Source organism: Diabrotica undecimpunctata, chromosome 8, assembly GCF_040954645.1.
Source record: "Diabrotica undecimpunctata isolate CICGRU chromosome 8, icDiaUnde3, whole genome shotgun sequence".
NCBI lineage: Eukaryota > Metazoa > Arthropoda > Insecta > Coleoptera > Chrysomelidae > Diabrotica > Diabrotica undecimpunctata.
The window spans coordinates 51,269,714-51,288,065 of NC_092810.1; the positions used below are offsets into that span (position 1 = coordinate 51,269,714).

At 33.7% G+C, this 18,352-nt stretch overlaps 1 protein-coding gene across 1 annotated transcript in view; it reads left to right on the top strand.

Moving 5' to 3' along the window:
* Positions 1–7,904: 7,904 nt before the first annotated feature.
* Positions 7,905–18,352, top strand: part of LOC140447532 (uncharacterized) — a 43,486-nt gene continuing 33,038 nt past the window's right edge. Inside the window, exon 1 of the mRNA XM_072540233.1 lies at positions 7,905–8,355. Within this exon, the coding sequence (XP_072396334.1) occupies positions 8,230–8,355 (126 nt within the window). The 5' untranslated portion in view covers positions 7,905–8,229. The remainder of the gene's footprint in view (positions 8,356–18,352) is intronic.

Consider the following 18,352-nt stretch of genomic DNA (forward strand, 5'->3'; position numbering starts at 1 on the left):
TCAGTCTTAGTTGAGAATTCGATGAATTTAGATACGCTTTTGTTAAAGAATTTTGTTTGTAAAATATAGTAGTGTACCCGTTTCTTGTGTATAGTAGGTACTGTATTTCGAAGTAACGTCGAGATCAGACCAATTTTAATCGTATACGCGTTACGGCTACATATTATTTGGAGACACATTATTTGGACAACTTATTTGAAGTGTTTTTGGATTTATTTTGTTAAATTCACCCGGCTTCGTTCTTAAGTGATAATTTCAAAATGTCCGAAAGAAAAAAAAAACGACTTACAGGCTTTCAATATAGAAAAATAAAAGAGGCAAAAACTGAGGAGGAGAAAAAACTTAGCGGTACACTGGAATCATTTTTGATGAAAAACATACATGAAAATGTAGAAGACTCGGATATAAATTTAGGACCTTCAACTTCAAGCGAAGTCCAAACCATAGAAAAAAGTACCAAACAATTGAATATTCCTGCGGATAGAGATGGAGGATTTGATGAATATAATAGCGATATTGCGAGTGCTGATGCTGAAACGCCATAACCTGAAACCACCAACCAAGACAGAAGAATTAATGTTCCAGTTAATCTGGATTGCAGTGTAGAAAGCTAGAGCATATACTTGGTTTCAGATGATCCCAGAAAATGGCATGCAAATATGAATCCAAGTGAAGTTCAATTTGTTGTTAAAAAGTTTCCTTAACAAATTACAAAAATTAACTCCCTAGAGATACAAATAATAGGAAATTTTCAGAAACTTATTATTATCGCACATTACCTAATCAAGACCAAATTCATCGCCCGTGGTTACTTTACTCATTATCACTAAATAGTGTTTTTTGTGCACCTTGTAAACTGTTTTTTTGATGATTCATGATTTTGTTGATGTTGATTTTTTTTAATGAAAGCAGCCGACAATTACTTAGTGGAATTAATGGGGTAAGTGACTGGCAACATTTAGCTATTATTTTAAAAAAGCGTGAATCCGGTGCAGCTTACATAAAATATTCTCAAAAACTTTTTGAACTAACTAGAGCATTAAAAAAAGGATTAACAGTTGACTCTACACATCAAAAATTATATGAAATGGAGAAAAAACATTGGGGCGCTGTTGTTGAGTGTCCTAAAAATTCTACTTTTTTTGTTAGAAATTCACTTTTATCTATTTGTACTTTTAGGTTTGCTTTAGCAAGATAGTCAAAGATTAATTTCGGGTCTATAAGGTGATCATGTAGGCTTTTAGAAAAATCTATGATATCGTCCATATAGACAAAACACCTTTTATGTATATGGGGAGCTACAATTTCGTTCATTAGACGTTGAAATGTGCTTGGTGCATTCTTGAGCCCAAACTGCATTCGCAAATATTCATCATGTCCTTGCGGGACCGTAAATGCTGTCTTCTCTATTAAATCCTAATTTGGTGAAAACCCTGAGATAAATCCAAACAGGTAAAATAAGTGGCTTTAGCTAAATTGTCAAGTATTTCATCAATTCGTGGAAGAGAAAATTTGTCTTCAATGGTTTTTTCATTTAGTTTGCAAAAATCAATTACGATTCGAAATTTTTTTTCCCTGATGCATCAACTTTTTTGGAACTATCCACACTGGACTAGAGTAAGGTGAGATACTTGGACATATAATTTCTTGATCTAGTAATTTATCTATTTGTTTTTTCCTGTTGCATCATTTGAGGATGTCTAAAACTTTTAGTATATACAGGATCTTCGTCTAAAGTCCTAATAAAATGTTGAATTTGTGTTGTTGGTGATAATTGTTCTTTATTGTCATGAAATAGATAAGAGTATATTTTACTTTTCTTTTTCTTCGTTATTTAGGTGATTATTGCGTATCATGTTTTCATCAAAATTTCTTCTTGTTTTATCCTTTATGCACTGTTTAACATCAAAATTATTTAAATTTTGTACAAATAAGAGCTCTTTAAGAGGTGTCTCTAAAATAAAATTTGGTATTTCTACGTGACCATTTACTACCTCAATGATGGTGGTAAAAATATATCGTCTTGTATTTTTGTTTCAGGTAAATAAGCATAACCATCTATTTGATTTACTGGACTAACATTACTATTTGTCTCTCCCAGTTGGAAAGGAATAATATTATTGTTACGTAAAAATATGAGTCATATTTAAAAACCTGTAAACATGTTTTTTATTCACTAATATGTTGTAGATTGTACGAGTTAATTTTACCAGAAATTTACCTGAAAGAAAAACCGGTCAGACGATGACCCAGATTTACCTTCTAGTATAAATCAGAGGGATTCTCCTGAATTCTAGGCCAGTTGTGTTTTCATATATAATAATGGATTTTTCATTGAAGGGGCAGTTAATATCTGAAGACCGCGCCCGCGATTTTAATTGTTACGCTCGGCTATATAAATTATGTATTATTCTTAAATTGATATAAATTATTGTGCTTTTTAATAAATTAAAATAAAAACCTTTTAATAAAGACATTATAAATTAAATAAAGACATAAATAAATTTCATTTCATTATTATTTAACTTAATTTGTATTATTTATGTAGCTTATTTGTTCTCGCAATTTTTCTAAGTCATTAGAACCAATTAAAGCGTCGAATCTATCATGCCATTTGAAAATTCGAAAATTTACCGGATTTTCTACATTTTATTCCGTAAATATGGGGATTTTAATATTTTGATTACTATGAAATGTTCTAAATACCGAGGACGTGTACGAACTTATCACTTTATAGCCACCCATAAAATTATTAGACCCTCCGAGATATAGTAAACTGATCACCGGCATCCTTTGGAGATAGGTAAACTCATCACCGCAGATAGGTAAACTGATCACTAGTATTTTTGCCCCAAGGCGCTGGTTTCTAATGCGGAAGATGGCCAGTTACCTGTTACACTTCTCGTTTTTGTGGTAATTTATTAAATTCAGAAATTATTTTAAGCAAATTACTTTAAAATAGATATTAATATCGATTTTTTTACGGTATGGCCTATTGGACGTATCTGCCAATCTAAGCGGTTTTGAGATCTGAAAATTCAGTTGCATAGTTTCGTTAGTGAACTTTATAATGAAAATATTTATGAACATGTGCTGTTTCCGTTGATATCGGAAATAGTCCTCAACTTATTAACTAATTAGAAATCTATTTATTATGACAGAAGGAATCAGAATGCATAAGTACAGCCTCCTGGCTTTTATAAACGGTTAAAGCCTAATAAACATTATCCTGTGAAAACAGGACAGGTACATGTAAACTTTGCAGTTTTATGTACACTATTGTTTAATACTGTAGAAGTGTAGATACAAAAGTGGGGATATTGGGATGAGAATGGTAAAAATGGTTTTAAAATGGGGACGAACGGATTCGCATGGATTTGTGGTGAAATGTATATGGCTAGACTGGTATGCCCAAACAGTTAGTGGGAAAAGAGACTCATTACTTACATACGTAGTTCTCTAACATATAATCGGCCATTTTCATAAATGAAGGCAAGTTAGGGATATCCGCATGAAATCGTTGACAAAACAATCGCCGACTCGTTCTGGGTCCAAAAATGACCTGCCAAATAAGTAATGCTGCCACTTGCCGTTGGAATCTTCCCTCTTGTAAGTGGTTACAAAACCAAGTTTTTGGATTTTGCGAAACCAACTTTGAGTTAAGTGAAATAAACACCCAATTCGGTTCACAGACGTCGAACGGCAATTACGAAATCAGCCACAAGTCTTAATGGACTTAAAATGACACCAACTTCTTCGAAGCAACGAATTAATTGAGTAATGCCCATTTAATAAGCTGTGGATGGTAAATAACTGCAAGAAAAATTTTGGAACTTATTGAAATGTACCATCCAAGTAATATGCCTCTGCTTTCGCAAGTATCGTAAATTTTCAAAAATGCCAAAAATAATATTATTTTGTTGCGAATCGTTATCCAACACAAATCGCGGTCCGTCTTTAGTTTCATCTGTTGGATTGCTGGATGCGCTTTTCCATTGTCTTATGTACAGGTGACATAAAAGGAAAACGATCGTTGCTCATATTCCTCCGAATACAAGAGATGTCCGTTGTTGTCATGTGTTATTTGAAACAAGAAGTTGTAATCTTTTGGTGAATGATTTTTGTTTAATGGCCTCTTTTGAGCTTTCATCTTGCAGGAGTCTTTCGCAATTGAAATTTGAAATTATTGATATCTATCATTTTTCGTCCGCGTTGGCTCAAAACGTAATGAGCAGCTCACTATCGTGCTCACTAAATTTTTCTAGGCGTATAGTTTTAGGTATATATAGATCTATCAATAGAATTTTGAGGAATTCCCAAGTAAAAACAAATGAATTGCATTTGCATTTTTAATACATCTATTTTAGATTTATTCTGTCCAAATTATCCAATCTTAGTAGTTTGCAAGGAGTTTATGGTGTATACCTGCCACGGGGTGCAGGTAGGCCAGTGATGAGTTTACCAATCTCTCGGGGTCTATTTGAAAATACTTACTTTTATGGCGGTGATGAGTTTGTACTATGTACGAGGGTATTTATGGTAATTGGTGATGAGTTTACGTGTACTCAAATACCGATTTGATTGTAAAATTTTCTTGAAATAGAAACTCTTTAGAAGTTGTTTACAATTTCGGGATTTATAATTGAGTCGGATGCTCCTGAATCTATTAGGATTTTAAGTTATAATATAGGTAAAAATATATAGGGTAATTTAACATTGTGCAGATTATTCAATTGTATCGTGGGTAAGTTTTCCGGGAGGCCTCTATTGAAAAATTTTCATGTTTATTTTCCCTAGCATTTTTACAAGCAAGAAATTCGCGATATTCTAAATCTTGTCTTGAATACTTCTGTTAGTTTCATGTCAGGAAATAGGCAGAAATCTCTGGTTACTTCTGTGATTTTTCCTCACAAGTCAGTAAAGTATTATAATACACGGTGATAAACTGTTCACCTCTGACTTATCCTGTTCGCAGCGCCATTAAATAATTTGTATGGAAATTTACTTTTTTAAAAAGTTTATTTTTATAATTAGTAGAACATCTATTACAATACAAATGAGAATTAAGACTAAACTTAAAATCTAAATTTTTTTATCTGTATGCTTCTCTTCTGTGAAGGGATCCAAAATTCAGATAGTGATAAAACTAATGGATTTCCAGGTTCGGATTCCTTAATTTTAATTAAAACTTATTTTATCAACTGGATTTAATTTATTATTTTTATTATTATAACCAGAAATATAATATTCTATTGTTACAATGTAAAGTGATCAGCAAGGAAACATACTTTTTACTAGCCGCCAATGATCGAATTTACAATTTCCTAGAATTCATGATGGGCACGTGATTTCGGCTAAATTTCACCATTTACGGCGCGTGATTTCGGATGATTAATTTCATTTAATATTTGCCAGACTACTTTTTAATCATTAAATTTGGAATTGTGAAACTTTCCATAAAACTTCATTAGATATAAAATTTTAATGTAGAACTGCTTGAAAAGGAAGATATTCATCAAATCAATATTTGTATTTGGAAGATCAAATATTTTTGTAACATAAATTTTTAATTAAAAAAAATATGCGACAAACAGCATAAGAATTTTTAAAACAATCGCCATTTTATTTATAATCAAAATCAAGAGTTCGGATGCATCTCTTTTGTTATAGAAATATTTAAAGTATATTGTGTTAAAATTAGAAATCGAAATATTTAAACCCCTATATTTTATGAAATTTTTAGATAGATAAAAATTAGTTGATTCCAACACTCGGGGTCTAATGGATATAATTTAAAAGAGAGGCGCTTAGAAAATAAATTATTTATTCATCATCATCTTTGGCTCGAGAATCCTCTGTGGATCTTGGCCTGCTCTAAGATTCGTCGCCATTCTGTTCGGTTTCTGGCAACATGTTGCCATCTTCTGATTTTTAATATCCGTAAGTCGGTTTCAACTCCATCTAACCACCTAATTCGCGGTCGGCCTTTGCTTCTTCTTCCTACAGGTGTTCCTGTGGTTAGCTTTTTAGCAATCGTATTTTCTGGCATTAGTATTATGTGTCCAACCCATCTAAGTCGCTGTGTTTTAATGAACGTTATGACATCTGGCTCATCAAAGAGCTGATACAATTCAAAATTATATCTTCTGCGCCACTGCCCTTGGTCGTTTATAGCTCCAAATATTTTGCGGAGTATTTTACGCTCAAATATTCCCAAAAGTCTTTCATCTTTCTGCGTTAAAGTCCATGTTTCTGCACCATATGTGAGGACCGGCCTTAGCAATGTTTTGTTATTATTTATTACAAATTTATACAAATTATTTATTATCAATTGCAAAAAGTAGCCTACCACTAGTTTTTAGTGAAATATAATTATTTTTAGTAACGTTCAATAACAATTAAGTAGTACAATAATTGTATTAATTCGTGAATCTTCTGTATTATTGCCTGGAATTAATTTGAAGTAGAAATGAATTTGAGTGTCAAGCAAAGAATTGAAATACTCATGATGATTGGGTATTTATTGGGATATTGGGATTGTAATTTATTTAATGATAAATATCCAGAAAGACCCATAACGCAGTCAACAGTAAGTAAGTTTGAAAAGAATTGAGTTGAAAAGAAATTTAGAGAAACTGGTAGGGTTGAAAATGCACGCAAATCAGGTCGTCCCTCTGTAAATTATGATACAACGATGATGTAACAATTAATGATGTTCTACTTGCTTTTGAAGAAGATGATAAATACTAAAACTTGAAAAAGGGCACCCCTTTAGATGCACACTTGTACAGGAATTGAACGAGGATGATCCAGATAAAAGAATACAATTTTGCGAAACAATGATGGATAACTTCCACCGAAACTCTCTCTTGGTTCAAAATATTATTTTTTCTGATGAGGCTACATTCACATTAAATGGCGAGGTCAACCGTCAGAATTGTAGATACTGGTCAAAAGAAAACCCCAACTGGATGCGGGAACATCATACACAATACCCGCAAAAGGTAAACGTGTGGGCTGGCATTGTAAGAAATAGAATCATCGGACCCTACTTTTTCGAAGGTAATTTAAACGGGCCAGCATATCTTCAGTATTATGCTGCAGATGTTAGAAGGTACCTAAACGAAATTTTTCCGAACAGATGGATTGGAAGACGTGGACATATTGAATGGCCAGCGAGGTCGCCAGACCTCAATGCTTTGGATTATTTTATGTGGGGCCATTTGAAGAATGTTGTTTATAAAACGAAACCTGCAAATATTGAAGACTTAAAAACAAGAATTGGTGAAGAAATAAACAATATTTCTCAAGAAACCATAAACAAGGTTCTACAAGAATTTGTACAATGTTTGGGTTACTGTCAAATACAACAAGGGCTACAATTCTAACATTTAAGATAAACTCATGTATTAATAATTACTGGATTACTTTCAAGTTATTTATTATAATTTATTAATATTAGAAATCAATAAAAATTAATTTTCTAAGCGCATATCTTTCAAATTATATCCGTTAGACCCACAGTATTAAATTTTTTTGGAATCAGCTCATTTTTTCCTATCTAAAAATGTCATAAAATATAGGGTGTTACATTTAAAAAAAGAGCCGATGACGTCACCACATCACAATGTGGATCACCTTGTATAATGAAGTTTTACTCTAAAATGTAGAACATTAATCTTAAAAATCGACGTGTTTTAGATTTTTTTAAAAGGCTTTTCATATAGGAAATATCGAATTTATTCCATACTTTACGGACACACTGTATATCCTCCACTCCAATCATAAAATTTTATTTAGGACAGATTTTTATTACGTACGTTTATTACCAGAGCGAGTTTTTATTACCAGGCAGCGCTTTAAAAACCATCGGCTTTGAAAATCTTCAGTCAGTCGAAATTCAACCTCTGAGTGAATAACAACAGGTATTTATTATACCTGTGACCGCGATCAGAATACAAATCGTTGACTTCGATGATATCCCGAGAAAACTATTATTAAGCGAGAGTGCATGCATTCTACGCAACGCAATTGCGCATTTTACTGAAATTCATCTTTATCCCTACTTTGTTTTTTTTTTGTGGAGAGAGAAAAGCTATATTGCCGCGCTGTATTTGTTGATTTGTTGTAGCCATCTTAACTTGTACGGACAGTACGGAGTACAATTATTGGTTAAGGAACTGGCTCGGGAATTTACAAGAAATTATATTTTATTTAATAAAGTCGATTATGGATATCAGCGCAGCCAAATGCAGACTTTGTTTATCACAAAAGGACCTAGTTTTAGTGTTTAATTGTGATGATGTAGGACATAAAAAAATGAAGGAGTTAATATTGTTGACAACTGGAGTTGAAGTATGTAAAATTTTTATATATTTCATCTTTTAACCTCTTAGGTTGCTTTAGAAATTTTTAAGAACATGCATGAGGTAGATTATTCCAAGCATGAGGTAGATTATTCCAAGCATGAGGTAGAATATTCCAAGCATGAGGTAGATTATTCCAAGCATAAGGTAGATTATTTCAAAAAAATATAAATTTAGATGAAGCAGGAAGTAGCCGACGTTTTTCACATTTAGCCCTAGTGAAGATAGCCTCAAATTAGCTGTCAATTAAGTTTCACAGAACGAAATATTCCGTTGGCAGTGTTGCCATGTCTTTATAATGTATATGTTATATGCTTCAAATACAAAGATAAAGCTTTTAAAATGTACATTTTTATTATATTATTTTATGGATTCTGCAATTTTGTACCTTATATAAAACATTAATGAATGAATATTTGTTTCGTTTGATATTAATTGCAATAATTATTAGAAAATTTTTTGGCAATTACCCTTTGATAGGTTAGCGGATAGATTTGGCAATAGAGTCAGCACCCTCAAACCACCAGTTGCCAGATTGCAACAGATGTCTTTTTAACTTTATTATTTATACTGACATTTTACTTTTTACTTTTAAAAACTGTTTTAAAATTATTTACTTTTTCTTTTTTTTTGGTAATTGTTAAGTATTAGTTTTTTAATATCTTCATTTGTAATGTAAATTTCAACACTGCTAAACACCAATATTTTATTCTGTCAAACCCATTTGAGGCTATCTTCACTGGGACCAAATATGAAAATCGTCCGGAAGTAGCTAAATTTTTAAATCCTGTGCAGTTACATGTTATTTATTTACCTTTTTGTATGTGCGATATGAGCTTAACTTACCTATATGTACGACGTTTAGAAATCGTGTCAACCCTAAAATGTAACAACATTACAGCAGAGGAGATTTAAGTTTGCTTTTTTATATTTGCACTTAAGTGCTATTGTAGCGATGAAAAATTTCATCATTCTCAGCAGTGTTGCCATATCTCCTGTGTAATGGAATAATATGACGTCACGTTTACGTCGTGTTGCCATATATTCTGTTTGTCATTATTTTTTAGATATTTCTAGTGTAATTGTATATTATTTAGTAAGACGGAACGCCTCAAAAATGCCCAATTTTTTGTGGACATTGCCGAAAAAATGAAAAAAAACTCAAATTTTAATGTTTTCTTTGCTGGAAACTAGTAAAAGTGCCCAAATAATCAAAAAATACAGAAAAAATAAAAAAAAATTACTTAAAAAGCAAAGAAAAGTATATATATATATATATATATATATATATATATATATATCAGTTGACAGTAAGTCAAAGAGTTTTCTTTGTCTTGTAGGCCAAATAGACTGACTGCATCCCCAAGAATCACTATATATATATATATATATATATATATATATATATATATATATATATATATATATATATATATATATATATATATGTCTACGTAACTAAACCATAATCAATATCACTAAACATGGACTAGAAGTTAAATTTTATGAACATTCGACATTGTTGTCAGTTTTAACTTTTAAAAAATCTAGAAATTTCATGAAAATTACTTACCTTAATAAACAGGTGGATACAATCTTAATAACCAGGTGCAAAACGAGAACCAGCCAACCATCGTCTTAGAAGAAATCCTGAACTCGTCATTTACGAATTCTTGCCTAGGTGGCTTTAAATGTAATAAAGTTGCCACCAATATAAAAATATTTTCTCTACCGGCAATTTACTCGCCTTCGAAAACGTTCCTCTCTTTTCCGATAGAGTAAATCCACACCTTTTGGATGTATTTTTCTGTCTTGAGACAAGTTTATTACACTTAAATTACTTTCGGCGTCAATTCGTAAGTCGTTACCGCATCGACACACTAGTTTGTCTTTTCTTCTTCTTAGAGTGCCGTCTCCCTACGGAGGTTGGCAATCATAATGGCTATTTTTATTTTTGAACTTGCTGCTCTCAACAAATCCATCGATTTGCATTGATACCAATCACGTAGATTTTTCAACCATGAGTTCTGCCTTCGGCCAACAGATCTTCTTTCTTGAATCTTTCCCTGTATTATGAATCTAAAAATTCCATATTTTGGTCCCCTCATCACGTGGCCTAGATATTCCAGTTTTCTGGTTTGTATAGTGGTGATTAGTTCTGTTTCTTTACCAACTCTCTCCAGTACTTCTTTATATGTAATTCTATGAGTCCATGATATTTTTAATCATCATCATTTTGGCTTTACAACCCTGTGTGGGTCCTAGCCTCCCCAAGAATTTTTCTCCAGTCGTCCCTATCCATCGCCTTCCTCCGCCAAGCACGTATTTCCATATTTCTCATATCTTGGTCTATGTTATCTAGGAATCTTGTTCTGGGTCTTCCCCTTCTTCTTTGACCAATAGATCTATAGATATTTTTAATACTCTGCGGTATAACCAGAGTTCGAAAGCCTCGATTCTTTTTAAATTGCATTTTTTTAATGTACAAGTCTCAGTTCCATATAATAATATTGAAAATATATAACAACGAATGGTACGTAGTCTGATCTCCAAATTTGGATTTTTGCACGTTAGGAGTGGCTTCATTCGTATAAATGCTGATCTGGCAATCTCTATTCGCCTGTTTATTTCTGCAGTATGATCATTGGTTTCATTGATCAAAGTTTCGAAGTACATACCGATATTTTTCTACTTGTCGTATCACGTTACCATTGATTGTCAATAGGTGATGTATATTTTGTGGTCTTTTTGTAATTAGCATGTACTTCGTTTTTTTAGCGTTTATAGTAATTCCCATCTCAGCACTATTTATACTTAAGCTTTCGATAAGATGTTGTAGATCTTCTATACTCGTTGCTATGATCACAGTGTCGTCTGCATATTGTAAGTTGTTAATTAATTTTCCGTTAACGGTAACTCCCGCTTTGATATTATTGAGCGTGTTTTGGAAAATTTCTTCAGAATATAAGTTAAACAAAAGTGGCGATAAAACACATCCCTGTCTAACTCCTCTACAGATCTTCATTTCTTCTGAGTGTTGCCCATCAATTTGAACTAAGGCACTTTGGTTCCAATATAATGTGTGCACTATATTTATAATTTTACTGTTAATGAGCTTGTTCATAAGTATTGATATTAGTTTTTCATGACTTACTTTATCGAAAGCTTTTTCGTAGTCAACAAAGCACAAGTGTAGATCAACGTTTCAAGTCTTAAGAAACGAGGAAGTCTTAAGAAAGGCAAATACTGAAAGAGAACTACTCAATTTGATCAAGGTACGAAAAATTCGATACCTCGGCCATATTCTGAGAGGAAACAAATACGCAATCCCTCAACTAATCATCCAGGGAAAGATTGAAGGCAAGAGAGGAGTATCTTTTGCATGCCGCAAAAGACAGACGTCTGGCCTTAAGATAATAACGCACTATAGGTGCACGGCACTATAAGAAGAAGACGATCAACGTTTACATCCCGACATGGCTGAATCAATATGTTGATGGCAAATAGTCCTTCTCGAGTACCCATTCCATTTCGGAACCCGAACTGCGTCTCGCTAATATCCTCCTCTAGCCTTTCGTATATTCTCTTACAGTCCATCTAATTTACTTACCGTTGCACGTCATTATCATTGACAGAGATCGAAATTGACATAGTTGCCAAAGTATAAAAAAATCCTGAATCCATTTTAAATCAAATAGGTCACATAACTATTGCAAAAGTGGATTATACAACAAAACAAATTCTTATTAAATTCGTAAAATAGTTTCGAAACACAATTCAGATTTCTGCCTTAATCTGAGCCTTCTAAAAATTGCAAGGCAAAGCAGACGCTGGTAAAGATGTTAATAGAGACATGGGGAATCTAAAATTTGCATTCCACGACATGTCTCCTCAACTAAGCAGAAATCATTAGCGAATTGGTTTCTTGTACTTATACAGAGTAGATCCGAATAAAATGAAAAAGACAGTCAAGATTTGATTTCACGTACAAAGCGTATATGTATCTGTTTATACGTATTTCGCCTTAATAAGGCTCATCAGAACAGATATTCATAGGTGTTCTCAACGTGAAAAATAAATCTTTCCTGTCTTTAAGAAGCAACACTAAAATGGCTTCGAAACGGACGCAATAGCGACATCTGATAATAACTCCGTAAAATAGTTTTATAGTAAATTTAGTTACGAGGTAATGTTTTATCTAAGTGTTCACTTACGAGGTAATGCTCACATTTAAAATAAGAGAAACAACTTTATGTCTTTGAATCATTTATTAGAAAAATAATAATATATTAATGTCGTCTTAATTCAAAAGTATCAAATAAATTCTGGAAGAAGTTTTATTTTTTCATAAAACTAGGTTAAAGATTTAACTATTTTTCTTTGTTATTATAAGGTAATGAATCATAAAAATACCAACAGTCACGTGGAAGACATTTTTTTCTCGCCTGAAGGTGATCAAATTTAGTTTTCGTTATTGGATTTCTGGAATTGTATAGAGTAGGAAATATCACAGATTTAAAGTCAACTTTATCAGGACGGATTGATATTTCCTGAAACTCTTCACAAAAGTCCACTGTATGAAATTTTACCATCTTTGTACTGAATCGCACGAATATTTGTAACTACTAGTAACTAGATAATTCGAATTACTTGTTCTTGAAGATCTTATAGACTTATACTTCATTAAACTCTTCTTTCCAAAATTTCGAAAAAAGTCAAAGTTTCTATTTCTTGCTTCATATGGCTGAATTCGCCTAGCTTCTTGTGTGATTTTTAGGTTATCACTTGGTAAGTATATATCTTTATTTTTCAAACGTGTTTCTATTACACTATGAATCGAGTCACACTCCATCTGAGTGTGACCCTTTTTAAGGAATTTTTGAACAATTAATACCTTATATTTGTCAGCTAGGTAGAGTATGGCATTAGAAAGTATTGAATTTATATTTTGGGCAGTACAGCCGTCCGAATATATAATAATAGGTAATTTATCTTTGTTCAAAAATTCTCCCTCTAGATATTCTACAAAAAAAGACGCATATGTTGAAGCTTCGTCTTCAGCTTCTGTCTCATTAAACCAATAGCAAATAACTTTTTTCGTTAATAAGTTAAAAAATGTAAAGTTGTGACAACACAATTTAGTCTTATACAGTATACTCCCTTTATAACGAACACGGTTATTACGAGGTTTCGCTTAAAATGAGGTACATTAGATGTCCCGTGAAATTTCTATTGAACTATATCCCTTTATAGCGAGGTAAATTTGCTTATAACGAGAGAAAATAAGATTGAAAAACGTGTTTTTTACGTTTTGGCCGGGCCGTAGCTATAAATAAATACCCTTTTTAACTGCGGGCCGCCCGCAATAAACTTCATACAATTTATGATTCTTAGTCGGAAATGTAAAATTTATGATTCACAAGTGTCATTGTATTGGGTTGACCATTCACACCTAATAATATGGATCCTAATAGACAAGATGTGGAAAGTGTTTTAAAGGTTTAAAGGGCAGAAACTTTATCCAAGGACAAAACGCAAATGAAGAAGCATAAAACTGTTTCACATCTTTAGAAAATATGATAGATAGAATACTGGACAATTTAAAGCAGTCAACAATGACAAAATAAATTTATACGCTTTATACATTATACATATTTACAGAATACAGATTTTGTTTTAACGTATATCATTGACAGTAAAAGTAATTCTTTTTTGTTTTAATGCATTTCATTGACAATAAAAGTAAATAACTTTGTTTTAAAAACGCCATTCAAACAATATTTATTAGCATCTTATATTGCTCCGAATGGCTTCACTATAGAAAGTTAATGTTTTAGAAAACTACATATTCATATGTATGCACAGTATTATTGTTGTTGGATATAACGAGATCCGCTTATAACGAGGTAATTAGTCTGCCATTTCAGTTCTCGTTATAGAAGGAGTCTACTGTAATAAAGTGCGCTTGCAGGTATTTGTGGTGACAACTTCACTGCTTGAACATCCATAGTTATTAAATGGCATTCTCCTTTTAATGCCTTTTCCCTGTCTTGTTCTTTTTCAGATCTTGCCAAATTTTTCTTTGAAATATGTTTTTCGTAATTTTCTTGTTCGAAATTGCCATTTTTATGCATAAAACAAATATCGCATTGATCTTTGCGAGGCTGAAACAAAGAAATTTTCATCTGGTTTGCCACGTTCTTGAATAGTTTTAGAGAAAGTACTTTATAATTTTCCTCTTTGCACCGTTTCTCGTAAATCTTGTACACATCAACGCATGACTGAAATATTTGTTCCAGATAAAATCTATCTGTAGTTTTCCAACAATAGTGGGATGGAAGTTTATTTAGCTCAGTTAAAAATAATTTTAAAAAATTTCTGTACGCCTCAAAAATATCCTTGCGTTTTGGTCTCGGGGCAACTTCTAAGTCTGTACTGGAACTCATACCTTCTTCTGCCTTCATAGCCCAAGATCTCACAGACCATTCCCCCAAAGATAATGTTTTTACTTACTTATAAAATATAATGCTTACTTGTAAAATATTATTATAAGTTCTAAGCCAATATATAGCTACAAATAAAGTTAGAAAAGCAATTATTAGAATGCACAGAATCGAGGTGTTTATTTTAGCATGGCTAAACTGACAATTACGAGGTACTGCATCAACAAAATGGCTAAAAAAAGTTACGAGGTACCGTTTTCTGTGATTTAAAGCCTTCCGGAAATTTTCCCAGCTTTAACCCCTGGTTAATAGATACCGCTACTTATTCTAAACCAAAAACCGAAATATCTCATTTTACGCAAATTTGTTAGTTACGAGGTCCTGTCTTTCCGCCGTCGATTTTGGAAATCATAGTAGTAAGAAGATTAAGCATAGTGTCCATTTTCTCTCCATTAGTTTTGCCATGGAGTTTTCAAGGTTGGAAATTGTAGTTAAATGGTTTGAGCCGACATCATTATGTTGATTTGTGATTTCAGTCGTTTGACTATTTCCTGCAGTTTTTGAGAGTAAGAAACACTAGGGATTACTGTTTGATTGCTAGTTTCCTTGGTGCCTGTTCTATGGGCCTCTGGTTTCTTCCTAAGTTGGGGGAATTTTTCTTTTTGTATTTCTGTTTGTATACGCTGCAGCCCTTATAGTTGACCGAAAGGTTTCCCGTACAAAGGACACACTGCACGCTATTGATGCGTTCCTTGCGTGGACAATTTTAAGTATGGTGATTACTTGCACACTCCGTGTGGATGTTGTCTGTCGCCCATCGGACGCGTCCCCAGGTGGTGGATAGGGGAACGCCCTAACCAGTCCTAGGACTGGCGGGTAGGTGGGAAATAAAATACCACCCGTGAACCAAAACAGACTGGCATGGCAACCCAACAGAGTCCCTGGCCCTCCAGGTTGGGGGTTAGGCTAGAGGCTAACAACCTCTTCCTGTAAAAATCATATGTTACGGAACCTCAAGGACTATTAGCCGGACGGAACTTACGACGACGACACTGCAAACGAAAAATGGAATTAAGATTAGGAACATGGAACACCCGAACCCTGTACCGAGCTGGAGCACTCGCATCTCTACTAGACATAGTGAACATGTACAGAGCAGATGTTTTGGCACTGCAGGAAATGCGATGGACGGGAACAGGCATTCTTGATAAGAGAACCCACTCCATATATTACAGCTGCAATGAAAACCAACACATAGATGGAGTGGGATTTATAGTAAACCAAAGAACAAAAGGCCTAGTTATTGATTTTAAAGCCTACAGTCAAAGAATGTGCTATTTACGCTTAAAAGGTAAATTCTTTAATTACAGTTTAATTAATGCACATGCCCCGACCGACGACAAACTAGAAGACATTAAAGAACAGTTTTTCGAAGACCTAGAACAAGCCTACAGAAGATGCCCCAAAAATGACATTAAAATAGTGCTAGGTGACATGAATGCAAGAATAGGACGAGAGCATGTTTTTATGCCGACTATAGGAAGGCATAGCCTACACAACATCAGTAGCGATAATGGATTACGACTGATAAACTTAGCAGCAGCACTGAACATGACCGTCGCTAGCACCTATTTTGAACACAAGAATATACACAAGGTAACCTGGACCTCCCCTGATTTAAGAACAACTAGTCAGATTGATCACATCTTAATAGATTCAAGACACGGAACGGACATAATAAACTGCAGAAGTTATAGAGGCGCAAACATAGACTCAGACCATTGTTTAGTGATCTCAACACTAAGGGCTAGAATTTCAAACTCCAACAAAGAAAAAGAAATAAATAGAAAGAAATGGAATGTACAGAAGCTGAGAGATGCAACTGTTGCAAAACAGTACTGGGAAAATGTTACCAATAGGTTAAGGAATCAAAGTCTAGGCGAAGAAGACCAGAGAGATATAGACTCATTCTGGAACAGGATAAGGGAAGATATTGAGTCAGCAGCACAAGATGAAATAGGAACAGAAACTTGTACCCGAAAAAATCACTGGTTTGACGATGAATGCAAAGACGCAACACAGAAAAAAAATGAAGCCTATGCAAAAATGCTTACCCGCCGAACTAGAACAAGTATAGAGAATTACCAGACAAAGAGAAGAGAAGAAAAGAAAATACACAGAATGAAGAAACGAAACCACTTAAAAAAGGAACTTCAATATATAGAAAACCTCAACAGAGAGAAAGAATTCAGAACATTCTATAAGAAAGTTAACATCAACAGAAAAGAATTTAAGGCAAACACAAATCAATGTAGAAGTTTAAATGGCGATCTCTTAACAACAAGAACAGACGTACTAAACCGATGGACGGAATATTTTAACCAGATACTTAATATAGAGGAAGAAGAAAACCCGGAAGACGAAAGCTGCGAGGTAAGCGGAGCAGACGAGAGGGAGGAGGATCCACCAACGATCCTGGAAGTTAAAGACGCTGTAAACAAACTAGCCAGAAACAAATCACCCGGAATAGATAATCTCCCAGCGGAATTATATGAAGAAGGTGGCCACGATATCATAATAGCCCTACAGCAGCTTATAAAAGAAATATGGATACAGAAGTCCCTTCCCAATGATTGGAATATTGGAATACTTTGCACCATACACAAAAAGGGTGATATCTTTGAATGCTCTAACTATCGAGGAATTACGCTCCTAAATGCAGCGTATAAAATATTCTCCAATATACTATGCCATCGTATGGCACCATATGCAGAGCGAATAATAGGACAATACCAGGCTGGTTTCAGAGGTGGTAAATCAACAATTCATCAGATTTCAACCCTAAGACAAATTCTAGAGAAAACACTGGAATACGGTGTAGACACGCACCACATATTTATAGACTACAAGGCAGCCTACGACTCTGTAAATAGAAGAGAATTGTTTAGAGCAATGATAGACCTAGGAGTACCAAATCAGTTGGTAAGTTTAACCAAACTAACCCTTGAAAAAGTTGAATGCAAAGTACGAATCCAGGGGGAACTCTCTGAACCTTTTAAAACAAATAACGGGCTACGTCAGGGAGACCCACTCTCCTGTATACTATTCAATCTAGCTTTGGAAAAAGTAATACGTACGTCACAAATCACAACTACCGGTTCAATATATAACAAATCTGTGCAAATCTTAGCATATGCTGATGATATCAATATTGTTGGGAGAACGGAAAACGCAGCACGAGAGGCGTACGTAGCATTAAAGGAAGCGGCTACAAAAATGGGTTTAATAATAAACACCAACAAAACAAAATACATGAAAATAGGTACGCAACCACAAACACTACGGCCACTTGTTATAGAAAATGACGTCATCGAAGCAGTTAACGAATTTGTATACCTGGGAACGCTCGTCAATACTGAAAATGACACTACCGCAGAGATAAACCGCAGAATTTGCACGGCTAATAGATGCTATTTTGGGCTTATTCTCCTTTTTAAATCTACAGTTATATCAAGAAATACAAAAGTAAAACTCTACAAAACA